This window comes from Miniopterus natalensis, chromosome 1 (genome assembly GCF_054644295.1).
Source record: "Miniopterus natalensis isolate mMinNat1 chromosome 1, mMinNat1.hap1, whole genome shotgun sequence".
In the NCBI taxonomy this organism is placed as follows: Eukaryota; Metazoa; Chordata; class Mammalia; order Chiroptera; family Miniopteridae; genus Miniopterus; species Miniopterus natalensis.
Window position 1 is genome coordinate 48,221,470 of NC_142081.1, and position 17,149 is coordinate 48,238,618.

Genomic DNA, 17,149 nt, shown 5'->3' on the forward strand with positions numbered 1-17,149 from the left:
AACGAACAAGATATGGATCTTAAGCAGAATTAAGAAAACAAATCCACACCTGTATACATCATAGTGAAACTGCAGTACTTCAAAGATCAAGAGAATATTCTTTAAAATACCAAAGCAAATATTTAATAAGAACACAGTCTACCAGCAAGATTATCGAAAAAGCTGAGAGAGATGGCTCATCAACAACTCTATATTCCAATGGACAATGAAATAATATCTTTAATGAACTGTGTGTGGGGGGGGGGGGTGTAAAAAAACTGGCCATCTAGAATTCTATGCTCAACTAAACTGTCTAGAATAAGTGCAAAGTAAGAAAATTTTCAGAAAAGACTGGAGAATTTAAGACTCAAACTTTCACAGAGACAAATAATAAAGGGTCTACATTTCAGGAAGAAAATTGAACCTGGAAAAAAAAAAAGTCATGATGAGCAGAGAAATGAGAAAACATAGTAATAAATCTAAATTAGTACAGGCTATAAAAATAACAGGCAGGGGTATTCAAAACAAAGAGGAAGTAAAGTAGTATCTAATATCTAACTTGACAGGGAGGAGGAAACCAAGTTAAAGTAGTCTAAGGTCTTACCAAACCAGCAAAAGAAAAATGAAGACAATATAAACTCAAGAAAGAAGAACAAAGAAAAGGGACAGTAAATACAAAACACAAAAAATAAGATGGCCAAAACAACTTCAAATTAGAAGCAAAACAATATAAATAAATTCACTTATTAGAAGGCAGGAATTATCAGATGTGATATAAAACAAATAGTCTTTAAAGGTAAATGACATAAAACGTTTGACTATAAAGGAATGAAAAAAGATATTAACAGACAAGAAGAAAACATAAAAGGCATCCAAATTGGAAAGGAGGAAACAAAACTGTCATTATTTGCAGATGACATGATATTGCAAAGAGAAAATCCTAAAGACTCCACCAAAAAGCTACTAGATTTAATAAATGAATTCAGCAAGGTAGCAGTATACAAAATTAACACCCAGAAATCGATGGCATTTTTATACACCAATAACGAACTCTCAGAAAGAGACACTAGGAAAAAAAAAAAAAAATTCCATTTACCGTTGCAACTAAAAAAATAAGATACCTAGGAATAAACTTAACTAAAGATGTAAAAGACCTTTACTCAGAAAACTACAGGACACTCAAAAAAGAAATAGAGGAAGATATAAACAAATGGGAAAATATACCATGTTCATGGATTGGAAAAATTAACATCATTAAAATGTCCATATTACCCAAAGCAATCTATAAATTCAATGCAATCCATATTAAAATACCAACAGCATATTTCACAGATGTAGAAAAAAAAACTTCGAAAATTTATATGGAACCAAAAAACACCCTGAATAGCCACGGCAATCCTGAGAAAGAACAAAGTTGGAGGGATCACAATACCAGATATCAAGTTATACTACAAAGCCACTGTAATCAAAACAGCCTGGTACTGGCACAAGAACAGACATACTGATCAGTGGAACAGAACAAAGAGTCCAGAAATTGACCCATGCCATTATGGTCAATTAATATTTGATGACGGAGGCAGGAACATACAATGGAGTAAAGACAGTTTTTTCAATAAATGGTGTTGGAAAAATTGGACAGATACATGCAAAAAAATGAAACCAGACCACCAACTTACACCATACACAAAAGTAAATTAAAAATGGATAAAAGACTTAAATGTAAGACATGAAACCATAAAAATCCTGGAGGAAAACATAGGCAGAGACATCTCTCATAGCAATATGTTTGCTGATACATCTCCTAGGGCAAGAAAAACTAAGGGGAAAATGAATGGGACTGCATCAAAATAAAAAGCTTCTGCACAGCAAAAGAAACCATCAACAAAACAAAAAGGGAGCCCACTATGGGAGAACATATTTGCCAATGACTCATCGGATAAAGGGTTAATATCCAAAATATATAAGGAACTTATACAACTTAACAAAAGGAAGATGAACAATCCAATTAAAGAAAGGGCAAAGGACCTTAATACACACTTCTCCAAAGAGGACATACAAATGGCTAAGACACATATGAACAAATGCTCAGCGTCATTAATCATCAGAGAGATGCAAATTAAAACCACAATGAGGTATCACTTCACACCTGTCAGAATGGCTACCATCAACGAGTCAACCAACTACAAGTGCTGGCGAGGATGTGGAGAAAGGGGCACCCTAGTACACGGCTGGTGGGAATGCAGACTGGTGCTGCCACTATGGAAAGCCGTATGGAGTTTTCTCAAAAGATTAAAAATTGACCTGCGATTTGATCCAGTGATCCCACTTCTAGGATTATATCCTAAGGAACCTGAAACATCATTCACAAAGAACTTATGCACCCCTATGTTCATAGCAGGACAAACTGCAGTAGCTAAGATCTGGAAACAGCCCAAGTGCCCATCAGTAGATGAGTGGATAAAAAAGCTGTGGTACATTTGCACCATGGAATACTATGCAGCTGTAAAGAGGAAGGACCTTTTATCCTTTGGCACAGCATGCAGGGACCTAGAAAGTATTATGCTAAGTGAAATAAGCCAGTCAGAGAAAGACAAGTACCACACGATCTCACTTACATGTGGAATATGATGAGCAAAATGAACTGATGAACAAAGTGGATCCAGAGACATAGAAGCTTGGAACAAACTGAGGGATCTCAGAAGAAAGGTGGGGAGGGGGGTATGGGTGGAGAGAGATTAATCAGAGAACTTCTATGTTTATGGGCATTGCCCATGGATGCGGACATTGGTGAGGGGGGGACTTGGGAGTGGGATGGATGTGGGGTGGAGGGGATCAGTGGGGTTAAAAGGGGGGACATCTGTAATGGTCCCAACAATAAAGATAAAGAAACATAAAAATAAATAAAATAAAATTACTGTGAAAATGTAGTTGTGCTAAAAGGACGAAGAAAAACCTAAGTATATTTTGGAACAACACATGAAAAAAAGAACATGAAGCAAAATTAAAAAAAATTAAATCAACAAAAATAATTCTTCAAAAAAAAAAGATATTAACAAACACTACATAATAATGAAAGGAATCATTTATCTAGAGGATTTAAATAAACAATATATCCCCCAAACAAAAATGCACACAATTACATGAATATTTTTCAATTATAGTTATATTTGATTTTAGTACCTCTCTAAGAAACCAATGCAGCTAGTAGAAAAAAATGGTGATATACTGATGTTATGGACATGAAAATTAATTAGCTTGACCTAACAGTCAACAAATAATACACTTTCAATCAAAGAGTTTTTAAAAGTGAGCATGTACTTGATCACAACTAAGTTTCAAAAGTTTTGAAAATCAATGTTATATACTTTCTGATTACAGTGCAATTAAAATAAATTTTAAAATAACAAAAATAAAACAAGAAAACAAACATGTTTAGAAACTAAAAAACATACTCTTTAAATAATCAATATGTAAGTCATATTTAAAACTTTAAATTACCACAATAGAAATACATATCAAAACAGGTCCTGCAATACATATAAGCAATAGTTTGAGAGAAATCTCCAGAAATTAAATTTATTAAAAAATAAGAACAAAACCAAAAATAAATCCACCACAATTAGAAGAGATAAAAACAATAAAGAGAAGACTAGTAAATTTTTTTTAAAACATAGATTAGCAATAAAACCAAAAGCTAATTCTCTGAAAAGACCAATAAAATATATAAACAATATTGGAATGTCCCCAAAGTGTGTATTGGATTACAGACACGGTCAAGATTTAATACATAAGAGATAATTAGAATAAATTTACTCTAATATATTTTAAAACATATTAAATGGACACTTTTCTAGAAAACCATCAAACCAAAATTTATTCTAGAAGCAACAATTAATAAAGAAACTAAATTGACAAACAAAAAAAGCCCACACCACACTGATTCACAATTTTAATCAAAGAGCAGATGGTCCCTGACAACAAAAAGCTTTCAGAACAAAATGAAAAAGGAAAACTATTCAGCTTATTTCATGTGACAAGGATAATACTGGTATCAAAACCAGAAAGGAAAAGAACTAGGAAAAAAGTGAAAGGCCAATTTTACTTTTGTTCAAAAACCTACATAAAATGAAAGCAATCAAATTTAGTAGTCTTTATTTTATTTTATTTTATTTTATTTTATTTTATTTTATTTTATTTTATTTTATTTTAAATATATCTTTATTGATTTCAGAGAGAGGAAAAGAGAGTGAGAGAGAGAGATAGAAACATCAATGATGAGAGAGTCATTGATGGAGCCCACAACCTGGGCATGTGCCCTGACCGGGAATCGAACCCCGATCACCTGGATCCTAGGTCGACACTCAACCGCTGAGCCACACCTGGCCAGGCAAAATTTAGTAGTCTTTAAAAGAAAATAAGAAATCTGTCTTTGTAGTGCAGTATGTTAAAACATTAAACAAGGGGGATAAAAAAAAAAACCCACATACTTCATCACCTAAATTAATTTGGGGAGGGGGAGAATGTTGATAAGATTTAACATTCATTCAAAGTAGGAATTAAGGGAAACAGCATCCTTAAGCCTGATAAAGGAAATCTACCAAGACTCTACAGCAAATCTTAAACACAATAAGTTACTAAAAGTGGAGCTCCTTAAAAATCATAACCAAGATAAAGATATTCACCACCAGGTTTTCGATTCCACATTGAACTGGAGGTTCTAGCCAGATCAAGATAAAAAAACAAGATGCATGAGAAATTGTAAGGAACAAAACAAACATAATTTGCATATGATATAACTGTGTTTATCAAAAATCCAAGGACTCTAAAGAATGAATGACAGTTAAGCAGAGAGGTTGATGGAGACTCAAATATGGCACCTGCCTGCTGGCTCAGTGGGGGAAGGGCTGAGCAAAGGAACACGCCTCTGCCAGCACTTCTGTCTGGGAAAACGCTGCCTCTCCAGCTCTCACCCTGATGCCAGACACCAGTTCCTCCCCTTATGTCCCTGATGCCTTTCAGAGCTGCTCTGCTAGCACTGGCACTCAGAGGGAGTGGATGTTACACTCCCAAGAAGCATCCACAGTCTGTATCAACTCGGAAGCGCTGAACACTGTAAAATCTGACTGGTGTGTCTGCTCCTTGCCCACTGATCCCACAAACTGAGAGAATGTCTCCCTTTCAGCCTTTTCCTGAGGTACAGACTTATGTATGCCCAGGCAGAAGATGAAGTAAAGGAGATGGCATGCAGGTGTTCATTAAGATTGTTAGCGAGGTCTGAACTGATACAATCTACTCTGCTGGTTTTATGGATATCAGCAGCATCAACAGAATTTCTACTGTTCTATGACACCAAGGGTTGCTTTGCTGTTCACTGTATTGTACCTGAGGAGGCCACATACAAGTTGTGAGAATGAGAAAAATCTTTGTGGGCACAAAAGGAATCCCTCATCTGGTTACTCATGACACTCACACCATCTGCCACCCTGATTTCCTCACCCAGGTGAATAACAGTTCAGACTGATTTGGAAATTGTGTATGGTGATGGCCAGAGACGCTAACTTGGGAAGAATTGGTGTGATCACCAACAGAGAGAGACATCCCAATGTGGTTCATGTGAAAGATATCAAAGGCAATAGCTTTGCCACCCAGCCCTCCAACATCTTTATTATTGGCAAAGACAGTTTCTCTTCACCATGGAAAAAGATATCTGCCTCACTACTGCTGAAGATAGATTCAAGAGACTGGCAGCCAAAAAGAGCAGTGGATAAAATAATCTATAGGTGATATAAGTGAAAAAGTTTTTTAACTTAAAGAAAATATGGCATGAAAATGTAATAAAACACTCCATCTAACAACCACAGAGTACACATCCTTCTCAAGCTCACATGTAACATTCACTAGGAGTGCCCACACTGTTCATAAAATACACCTTACAATTTTAAAAGAGTAGAAATCATATAAATTACTATGTTCACATAACATAACTGAATTTAATTAGAAATAAAAAAAGGTAGATAGGAAATTGCTAAATATTTGGAGATTAAACAAAAAAACATATAAGTAACACATGGGTCAAAGGAGAAAGATAAAGAAAATCTAAAAATATTTTTAACTAAATGAAAATAAAAATACAATTTGTCAAAATCTATGGGATGCAGCAAAAGCAAAGCTTAGAGGGAAATTTACAACATTAAATGCATATATTAGAAAAGAAGAAAGATCTAAAATCAATAATTTAAACTTCTGTAGTAGGAAACCAGGAAATGAAGAAAAATTTAAGCCTAATAGAAGTAATAAAAATTGGAGCAGAAATCAATGAAATTTAGGACAGAAAAACAATAGAGAAAAATCAATGAAACCAAAGGCTAATTCTTTGAAAAGATCAATAAAATTGATAAAAGCCAGGCTAACCAAGAAAAAAGAGAGAAGACACGAATTATTAGTATTACAATTGAAAGAAAAATCATCACTACTGATCCCATGGACTATAGGATAATGAAGGAATACTACGAACAACTTTATGACCACAAATGTGATAACTTAGATGAAATGGATCAATTCCTTGAAAGACACAAACTATCAAACTCACACATGAAGAAATAGGTAATACGAGGAGGCCTATATCTATTGAATTAATTCAATAATTATAAAACATACAAAGCAGAAAGCATGAGGCACAGATGCTCTAACTGGTGAACTGTACGAAATATTTAAGGAGGAAATGATACCAATACTCTACAATATCTCCCAGAAACCAGGAGCAGAGGGAATATTTGCTAATTCTATGAGGCTAGAATAAAGGTAATACCAAAACCAGACAAAGACATTACAAGAAAGGAAAACTACAGAGCAATACCTCTCATGAACACAGATGCAAGGATACTTAACAAAATATTAGTAAACAAAACCAACAATATATAAAAAGAATTAAAAAATAATTATATACCATGACCAAGCAGTATTTATTCCAGGTATGCAAGGCTGGTTCAACATTCAAAATCAATTAATGTAATCACCACATTAACTAAAGAAAAAAATATATAAATTGATGCAGAAATAGCATTTGACAAAGTACAATATTTATTCATGATTTTTAAAAAAACTCTGAGAGAGAACTTTAAGAAGGTTTTGCCTGGTTTTTCTCCAGACTTCATGCACCTTTTCCCACTGCTTATTTTGCTTTGTATCCTTTACTGTAATAAGTCATAGCCATGATACAACTAAACAAAAAAATAAAAATAAAAATGGTAAGCAGAGCTGATGATCTATATCTATATAACATAGTGTTAGGATCAACATACAAAAATCAATGTTCCTACATATCTAACCAATTAGAAAATGTAGTAGGAAAAAAGAGCCATTCATTAAAGTAACAAAAACTATAAAGAACTTTGAAACAATGATATATGCAAGACTTTTATGTAGTAATATGATAAAATATTATTAAAGGACACCAAAACACCCATGTTTAACTGGAGGTATACCATATTTGTGGAAGGAAAGATTCAATAGCATAAAGATGACAGTTCTCTGCAAATTCATCTATAAATACAATGTAATTGGCATTTACAGGCAGGGGGTTAGGCAGGTGCGGGGTGTGTGTGGAGACTTGCCCTACCAGTTATCAAGACCAATTGAAACAGATATCACATTATCTTACTGTTTAGCTCTCTGGTTTTATGATAAACACATGAAGCTCAGAAAATCTATGGACTTCATTGATAAGTATGTTCCTTAGTCTATCCTCTCATTGATTATTTCCTCCATTTCTGTATTGAAATCCTGGAAAGTCCTGTGCTCAGGTGATTGAAAAGGCATCACAACATGCATAACACCAAGACAACATGTGGCCAAAATACTGTGTTATGAACTCATATTCTTGCCTATAAGGATGGCCAAAGACAAATGCCATATGATTTCATTTAGATGTGGAATCTAAAACAAAACAACAACAAACAAAATGAAAACAAACTCATAGATGCAACCAACAGATTGGCAGGTAGCAGAGGGACAGGGGTTGGGGGAGGGAGTAATTAAAACTTACAGTGGTGATCACTATGTAGTATATACAGATAATGAATTATAATGTTGGACACCTGAAATACATATAACGTTGCATACTAATTTTACAACAATTTAAAATAAAAGAATGGCCAGACACTTTACTCTTTCTCCATTGCACAGAAGTGATCTACGAGCTTCAGTCAGAGCTCAGGAACTACTCTGTTGAAATGCCTCAGATCTGCACACTGCAGAGTACAGGCAACAGAACTAGTAACACCTGGGCGCCTTTACCACAAAACAACTTTTGCTAAAAGAGAACAGCTCCTGTAGATGTCTGCCTTTAAGCAGGACCATATCCCTAATCACAGCCCACGCCAGATGCAAATAATACCCTTAAATAAACAAAATTAACCTAATCAAATCAGGTATTCAGTGCTATCTGGTACGTGATGAAAATAACTGTTTTGGGCTGAGCATAACTGATTCAGAATGTACATGGACAACAGATCCATTGCTTAAGTACACTCTTAAACTGGAATAACAAACCCATTTCATCAAATAGAGAGGGATGACTATGTTCCTACATGCTATATGGCAAGTTAGCATGTGTTTCGTTCATCTAAAGAGGGTACACATCAGTTTTAACTTTAAATATGCTTTAAATTAAAGTACAAATTACATGGTAACTCTGTTTAACTGTTTAAAGAACTGCCAGAATGTGTTCCAAATTTCAAATGGAAGTAGTTACTTTAAAAAGAAAGTGAACTAACTGTTCAAATATAATTTTTTTTGTAAGGGTATATACAATGGTAAATAAAAGACATGGTCTCAGACCTTGTGGAACTCATCATCCAAAGGAGGAAAAAGACAAAAAGTAAACTAACAAATGAATATATTGGAACGTTATGCTAAATGCCAAGAAAAATTAGTAAGACAGTAAAAAAAAAAAAAAAGAATGGGAGGCTACTTAGCATAGTCAAGAAAGGCCACTCAGCATTACAGGTAGAAGGCATGTGTGACTGCCCTCAAGGAAAAAGCTGGAGGAACTAAGAGAGTGGAGAGTGGTAAGCAAACAGGAGAGAGCACACGGTCCAACAAGAGGCAGGAGCCAGATCTGACAGAGCTTTCGAAGCGCAACATGATACCACTGCAAAGTTTCAGGCAAGGGAGTGATTCACATGATCAAATTAAAAGATTACTCTTGGTATCTGTGTGAAAACTGGGGGATGAAGAGTGAAATTGTCCAAGAATGAAGACACGTGTTGTGAGGACAGTTCGTAATTACGCTGAACAGATAAGGAATGAAATCCTTCTCCCAACTCCACCAAACCTGGACAAGAATAGTAATTCCACATGCCCTGAGAAACAGGCTTTCAATTTAGACACCAAGCCGAAAAGAAATCTACACACGTAAACGCGAGGAATTTGGAGTTAAATGGAATTCCTTAAACTAGAAACTGAACTGTTCGTGGCAATTCCGACTATCCAAACCACGTCTAGCAGTAAATCTGATTGACGGACATGCTCGCTCGGGTTAAATTAAATTTTCGCTCACTTCAAACACCTAGGACGCAGACGCGCTCAAGTTAAAAAGATGGAAGAGAACGCTGGGCAGTGAGCGGTCCCAAAGACCCAGTCACCAGCAAAAGTACTTGTAAGCAGCCTCACTTAGGTGAAAGAAAAAAGGAAAAGCCGAATCGCCAAATTTCATACTTATATTCTTCCTCCTTGGCGAGGAAGTCCCGTCGAGGAGTGGCAGGTTGCTGAACGCGTGGCGGGAGTGGAGTCCCAGTCCTTCTCTGTAAAAGACACGGAGACTTTCAGACCCAGAGTTAAAAGAGGTTCGGGGTCCTTGGCCTGCCCGGAACCTAGTCTCTCCCCCTGGAGCCTGGGGTTTCACTGACCCTGACGCCAAGACTGCGCCCCGCCATCTTCCACGACCACGACGCCGTTACCGAGGCAACGATGTAACTTCCCGCGAGAGTTAGTTCGTCTCGGGCTTCCTCACGCCCAGGGCGCCGACTCCGTTCCCTCCGGCGCTCAGTCTGAGAGCCGCTGGAGGCGGGGCGGAGCCGGAGGGCGGGGGAGGGGCGGGGACCTGGGCTCCTGGGCCGCTCGGGCCGTCCGCGTGGCCAAATTAGCGCGGAGCTACGCTGCCCCGGGAACCTAAGGCACCGCTGTGCTGCGTGGACTTATCAATAATTAAGCTGGCATGGAGGGGTTTCAAACAAAGAAGGCAGGTCCGTTTCTAATACTCGGTGGGAAGCCGGGTAGTGAAGCCCCTACTCTGCTGTGCAGTCAGTCGGCTGGAGTTTAAGTCCTGGTTGCGCCGCTTACTAGCCTTGTAGTTAGTCTTGGACAAAGCCCTGTACCGCGAGTGCTTCGTCTCTAAAAGGGGAGTAAGAATAGTGCCCGGCTCACAGCTAGTACGAGGAGTGAATGAATTGTGCCTAGGAATGTGCCTGGAACACGGTGAACAGTCAAAAACGCCAGTTCACTCCAGAGTCCAGAGTCCACCTTCGCATTTAGGGTCACCGAATCTTCCTCAGGGTGCTAGAACCATTCAGTGGGGGAAATCATAGTCTTTTCAACAAATGCTACTACGGTAAGTGGGTGTCCACATGTAAAAGAATGAAGTTGGACCCTTATCTCACACCATGTACAAAAATTAACTCAAAATGGATCAAAGACCTAACTCTAAGAGCCAAAACTATTAAGCGCTTCCAAGAAAACACAGGTGTAAATTTTCACCACCTTGAATGAGGTAATGATTGATTCACGATGACACGGAAAAACAAGCAACAAAAGAAAAATCAATAGACTGGACATCAAAGTTAAAAGCATTCTGTGTTAAAGGATATCAGAAATAAAGTGAAACGACAGACCACAGATGGGAAGAAAAATTTGCAAATCTTTTATTTGTTGAGAGACCTGTGTGTAAAATATATAAAGAGCCACTAAAACTCAAAAATAAAAAGATAATCCAAGTAAAAAATGGGCAAGTATCCTGAATGGGCATTACTACAAAGAAGATATTACAGATAGCCAAAAACAGGTGGAAAGTTGCTCAATATCATTAGTCTTCAAGGAAATAAAAATCAAAATTACAGTGAGATACCACTTCACACCCACTAGGATGACTATGCAGTAATAAAAAAGATAGACAATAACAAGTGTTGGGGAAAATATGGAGAAATTCAAACTTTCATATACTGTTGGTGGGAATATAAAATTGCAGCCACTGTGGAGAACAGTCTGGTAATTTCTCAAAAGTTTAAACATAGAGTTACAATATGACCCAGCAGCCCACCCCTAGGTGTATACCTAAGAAAAATGAAAACTTATACCCCACACACAAAAAGTTGTACACAAATGTTTATAGCAGCATTGTTCAGAATAACCACAATGTGAAAATAACTGATCATAAACAGCAATGGGTAAGTAAAAAGTGGTATATTCATACAATGGAACATTGTTTGTGCAAGAGGCAGCAGGAGGTAGCTGATTGATGTTTCTCTTTCTCCCTCTCGCTTCCTCTCTCTAAAAAAAATCAATAAAAAATATTTTTTAAAAACAAAAACATATTTGTTGAAATGGAAACACTCAGTGGATGGCAGATTAGACACAGATAATTTTTAAATTGTAAACTATCTCTGAAAATTATCCAGAATGAACAGAGAATGATAAGAATATAAAAAATATGAAAGAAATGTCAAACAATTATAGAAATTATAGAAAAAGATCTAACATAGAAAATAATCAGATTTCAAGAAATGAGGAGCAATATTTCAAAAGTTAAATGCTTAGAATTTTCCAGAATTTAGAAAAGACATGAATGCACAAATTCAAGAAGCACAAAGTATCACAAAGAGAATAAATTTTAAAAGCTATTCTGAGACCTGTCGTAAAATTCAACACACACACACACACACACACACACACACACACACGAGATCTTTAAAGCAGCCAGAGAGAAAAAAGACAACCTACCAAGAAATAGACTAAAAGCAAATGTTTTAATAGCAACAATGGAAGCCAGACCAGTAAAATAACGAGCGAAATCCCAGGATAATAAGCCCCATTATAATGAGAATTTGGATCAAGTATTATTGACAATTAATCACCAATTAATCATTAATGATTGGCTGCCTTCTGTCTAGCCCTCATTTCATATTGGGTGGGATACATTTTTATCTTCTGAGTGGATGGATTAGAGGACATGGAGGAAAGGGTAAGGCTGGGTGAGGAAAAAGCACCCTATATCAGAAAACAGGGAGAGTCCTTTATTGCCAGTATTTTTCCAGCCTTATCTTCTTTGATTAGACTGCCTAAATGGGCCCAAGCTTAATTAGATTACTATAAATGCTGCCAGTATTCTGGAAGTTCTAGCCAGTGAGACAGGATCCAGAATTGGCACCAGCCAAGACATTTATTTTGAAGCAGACAGCCACCACCAAGTGGTGCCAAACCACAACCAGGATGAGCAAAGGTTTTAATTATAGAGTCAGACCACTAGAACTACTAGCCAATCAGCTAGACACACTCAGATGACTCATTTCTTTAATTTTCACAATAAGCCCACTTTTCTCTTTATGCAATTGAAAATTTTCATCTTAATTAATCTTATAATGAGGGGAATTTATTATATCTTCAAAGTGATTAAAGAAAACTTCATTTGGAACGGTGCACTCACTAATTCTATATTGCAAGAGCGAGAGTGAAATAAAGATATCTTCACATACATACAACCTTAAGATTTACCACCCACATACTCATACTAAAGGAACTTCTAAAATATGTACTTCAGGAAGAAATAAAGAAATACCAGAGGAACACTTTGAGATACCAGAAGAATGGTAAACAAATAAAATGGGAAACATGTATGTAGGTCTAAATAAATCATTTCTCTAAAGTTCCTATTAATAATAATATCTACTTTGTAAAGTTTTTTAAAAGAAGGATTGGATTCTTATCAAACTGGGAATAAAAGAGAACTTCTTCAACCTGATAAAGGACATCTCAAAAAACATACATCTAACATATTTAATGATTTTAAAAAATCAAATGCTTTCCCCCTAACATGAGGAAAAAGACAAGGATTTCTACTCTCACCACTCCTATTCATAATCATACCGAAAAACTGATGATTTTATCCTGTGCAATAGATAATCAATCAATCTTGGAAAGGAAGAAATAAAATGGTCTCTATTCACAGATGACATGATTGCCTGTTTGGAAAATTCCAAAGAATCTACCAAAAAAATCCATGGGACTATTTAGTGAGTTTAGCAAAAAATAATTTTTTAATTAATAGTAGTTCTATATGATAGTAATAAATAATTGGAAATTAAAATTTTAAATGCAGCACTATTTACAATAGCATCAAAAGAACATGAAATGCTTAGGTATAAATGCACCAAAATATGTGCAAAATCTATATGCCGAAACAGCAAAACACTGATGAAAGATACAAAGACCAAATAAATGGAAAGATATTCTATGTTCATGGATTAGGAGAATATATTGTGAAGATGTCAATTCCCTCTATTCAACATCCCAGCAGGATTTTTGTAAAAATTGACAAGCTGATTCTAAAATTTATATGGAACAACAAAGGAACTAGGCTAGCCAAAACAATTTTAAGAAAGAATACCAATGTCACAATACTTGATTTTAAGACTACAGTAATCAAGACAGTGTAGTACTGACAAAAAATGTAGACACATGGATCAATGGGAAAAAAAGGAGTCCAGAAGTAGACCCACACACTTTTAAAAAGGTATAGAGGTGCAAAGACATTCAATGAAGCCAAAGAATAGGTTGTTAAACAAATATTGCTGGAACAATTATAAATCCATCTGAAAGAATTTAACCTTGATCCATATTTCATACCACATAAAAACCAATTTGGCAGTGTCTTATAAAGTTAGACAGACATATAGCTGCCATACAACACAGCAAGCTAGGTAATTACCCAAGACAAATCAAGACATGTCAAACACAAAAGGCTACATACTATATGATTCATTAATATTAAATTCTGCAAAAGGCAAACCATAGTGACTGAAAGCAGATTGACGGTTGTCTGGAATTGGAGGAGGAAGGAAGGCCTTGACTGGAAAGGGCCATGAGGAACTTTTAGTTGTTGGAAGTGTTCTATGTCTTCATTGTGGTTTTATCTAAATGCCAAAATTCATTACGCTATGCATTTAAAATAGGTGCGTTTCATTGTAAGTGATTCCTCACTAAAGCTGGGGAAAAATAAATTGGTTAAAATGTCACTAAAAATTCCTCATATTCAACTTGACTTGTTTGAATCACTTTTCATCTAAGAGTCATAGATGTCCATCCCTCTCCATGCGGTATTATCTTTTGTACTGTCAAGTGTTGGTTGTGCAGCACTTACTAAGAGTGCTCTACTACTTTCTCCAGAATTTACTTTCATGCTTCTGACACCCATTCTGCAAGTTTTGATGTGAATGTTCAAGCAATGATAATCCCATTGCTTCTGCCACTTACCTAACTGTGACCATAAGTGCCTTCTGACTTCAGATATTTTAAAATGTAAAGAAAAATAAGGACATCTTAGTATTGAAATGTGATAGAAGCAAATAATATTTAAATACTGGTGAAATGAAACCTTTTATTATTATGCAATAATCTGTCTATCTTCAATAATGAATGTGGTTTGTCAGTTTTATCTGATATAAATATAACTAACTTAGAATTTTTAAAAATATACATATATCTTTATTGATTTCAGAGAGAGGAAGGGAGAGAGATAGAAACATCAATGATGAGAGAGTCACCATTGATGGGCTGCCTCCTGCACACCCCTACTGGGGATCAAGCCTCAATCTGGGCATGTGCCCTGACCGGGAATCGAACTTCGATCTACCAGATCCTAGGTTGATGCTCAACTGCTGAGCCACACCCGGCCACGCCTAGCTTAGAATTTTTTTGATTCATTTTCTTGGTCTATCTTTTTTCCCATCTCTTTACTTTTGGAGATTGGCCCTGCTTTGACAATTCAAGGGCTCTAAAGAGCCAATGTCGGTGTTCAGCAGAGCCAATAAATGCCTGGTGGGTGAGAGGGAGGTTACCTCACAGAGCAGCAGCAGTACCTTTAAGGTAAGACTTGTTTGTAAATACCAGAGAGACAGCTCTAGGGACTCCCAGAAATATCTGAAGGACACTGCAGAAGTGGGTAATGTCCTCTGTAAGCAGGCATTGCAAAAGCAAGCAACATCTGAGTATTAATGTAAGAATGATTCCTATCTCCAACCCCTACTGATATAACTCAGGATAAAAATGTGTGAAGTATAGAAGTGTGTTTAAAAGCCAGGAAAGATACCACTAAAATGTTACCTTTGGTTATCACAAATGATTTTTTAAACCTGTATGCTCTAATTCACTGCAAAGAATACATACATACTACTTTTGGAATGCTTAGAATGCAAAAAATAAAACAAATATAAGGCTACCCATCTAAAATACAATGGAAAGATTAAGCAATAGGCAGACTGAGAAAAGGCCTCTGGATTTGGCAAGAAAGAAGTTCCTGTTGGCTTCAGAAAGGATATTTGTTGTAAAGAAGGAGAATTAGAAGCAATGTTACAAAGGAATGAATGGAAGTCAGTTACTACAACAATATGTTTGAGGAATCTGGTGCCAAATTATGGTTGCATATTGCTTTTGAATTGGTCCATACCCAAAAATCTGAGGCTGAGGCCGGACCAACTGAATTGCCTCCTGTGTCATGTGGCTTCTTTATGTGTCACTTTAAACTTTTACCACATTATCTCTTTTTGTTAGATTCTATTTTCAATAAGTCATTTAAAATGACTATTTTAATCATGGTCAATAATTTCCTTTAATAATTACTTGATTCCTTTTACATTAATTAACCTTAAGAAGCTGTTAGTCACAACTCAGAAAGCCGTAAGTTGTAATTTTCAAAAGTGCTTCTTTATTAGGGTACTGGGATGATTTTATATTTCCCCCAATAGTTTCACAGAGATATCAGAAATTAAGTAATGATTGCTATTTTCATTTTTTTTTACTTAAAAAATATCCAAAGCTAAACATTTCTTTGAGGCATCCATATGAGAAGTGACTATTCATTTTTCACCATGGCTGTCATGAAGGGTAATAGCCAGAACCAAAACCAACAGCATATGCATTAATATAATGAAAACAAGCAAATGCAAACAATATAATAAATCAAATGTACATTAAAATGTACAAAGTGGTTATAAGTGGATAAAAAAAAACAAGGCCAGTCTAGTCAGGGCAACAGAAGAAGGATTATGGAACCAACTCAATTTATCTCTTCTTGGTTATAAATTTGGTTAAAAACAAACAAACAAAAAAAACTTTAAATTTATTTTCAGCTTCAGTTATCAAAGAACTTTGTAACAAATTCATTTAGAGAAAGTTCTCACTTTCTCTTCACCTATAGAAAAAGCTACTGTTATTAAAATACGGGTTATCTCGTGAATAATTTTTTATAAATGTAGATGCCTAAGTAAAACCCATTCCTTTATTGAAATGAATTGCTTTAGAATTATTACCAGAAAAAAAATTTTAAGTTTTAAGAAACAGACTAATCCAATGCTATAGAAAATTCAACTTCCTGTAAAAGTCATGATGAATACATAAAATGAATAGTTAAGAAAAAAAGTTTCCATCTCACTGCTGTCCCTAAACATGTTTAGACAATCTATTTTGGGAGGGAGAGATGATTTCTGGATGTTCTTCTTCAGCAGATTGACAATTGGCAGCAAACAGCAAGACACATTCACACCCCTTATTCTTTGCTATGTATTTTTCAGCAGCTGTTCCCTACCTTCAAACATTGTGTAATTAATGTCAGATGAGGTCAGGCAAGAGTGTGTTAAATCCTTCCTGAGCAAAAGCAGAGTATTAGCTGTAATTATTCAAAATCTTCTGTCTATGCCAATGTTTATGGGCAATAATTATTAGATCTGGTTGCAAAGCTCCACCATACTTTGATCTGTCATCCCCCAAATGACAAAGGTCTCCTCAAGTCCTGCCATGATAATACCAATTTTCTGCTGTTTTTCAGATAATCCTTGTCTGCCTACTAAATGACTAAAAGAATTGGCTGTAAGTCAAGCCATAGATGACACACATCTCTCACAGT

The 17,149-nt window shown here is 35.8% G+C and overlaps 1 protein-coding gene and 1 pseudogene across 1 annotated transcript in view; one reads left to right on the plus strand and one right to left on the minus strand.

The window, feature by feature from the left end:
• The window catches only part of LOC148094125 (testis-expressed protein 9-like), a 27,436-nt gene extending 12,920 nt beyond the window's left edge, over nucleotides 1-14,516 (minus strand). Inside the window, exons 1-4 of the mRNA XM_087813728.1 lie at nucleotides 14,503-14,516; nucleotides 10,270-10,445; nucleotides 9,888-10,174; nucleotides 9,697-9,782 (exon numbers count right to left, since the gene is read on the minus strand). Of these exons, the coding sequence (XP_087669854.1) occupies nucleotides 9,697-9,782; nucleotides 9,888-10,174; nucleotides 10,270-10,445; nucleotides 14,503-14,516 (563 nt within the window). The remainder of the gene's footprint in view (nucleotides 1-9,696; nucleotides 9,783-9,887; nucleotides 10,175-10,269; nucleotides 10,446-14,502) is intronic.
• LOC107546537 (small ribosomal subunit protein eS4, X isoform-like) lies at nucleotides 5,136-5,747 on the plus strand (annotated as a pseudogene).
• Nucleotides 14,517-17,149: the final 2,633 nt, after the last annotated feature.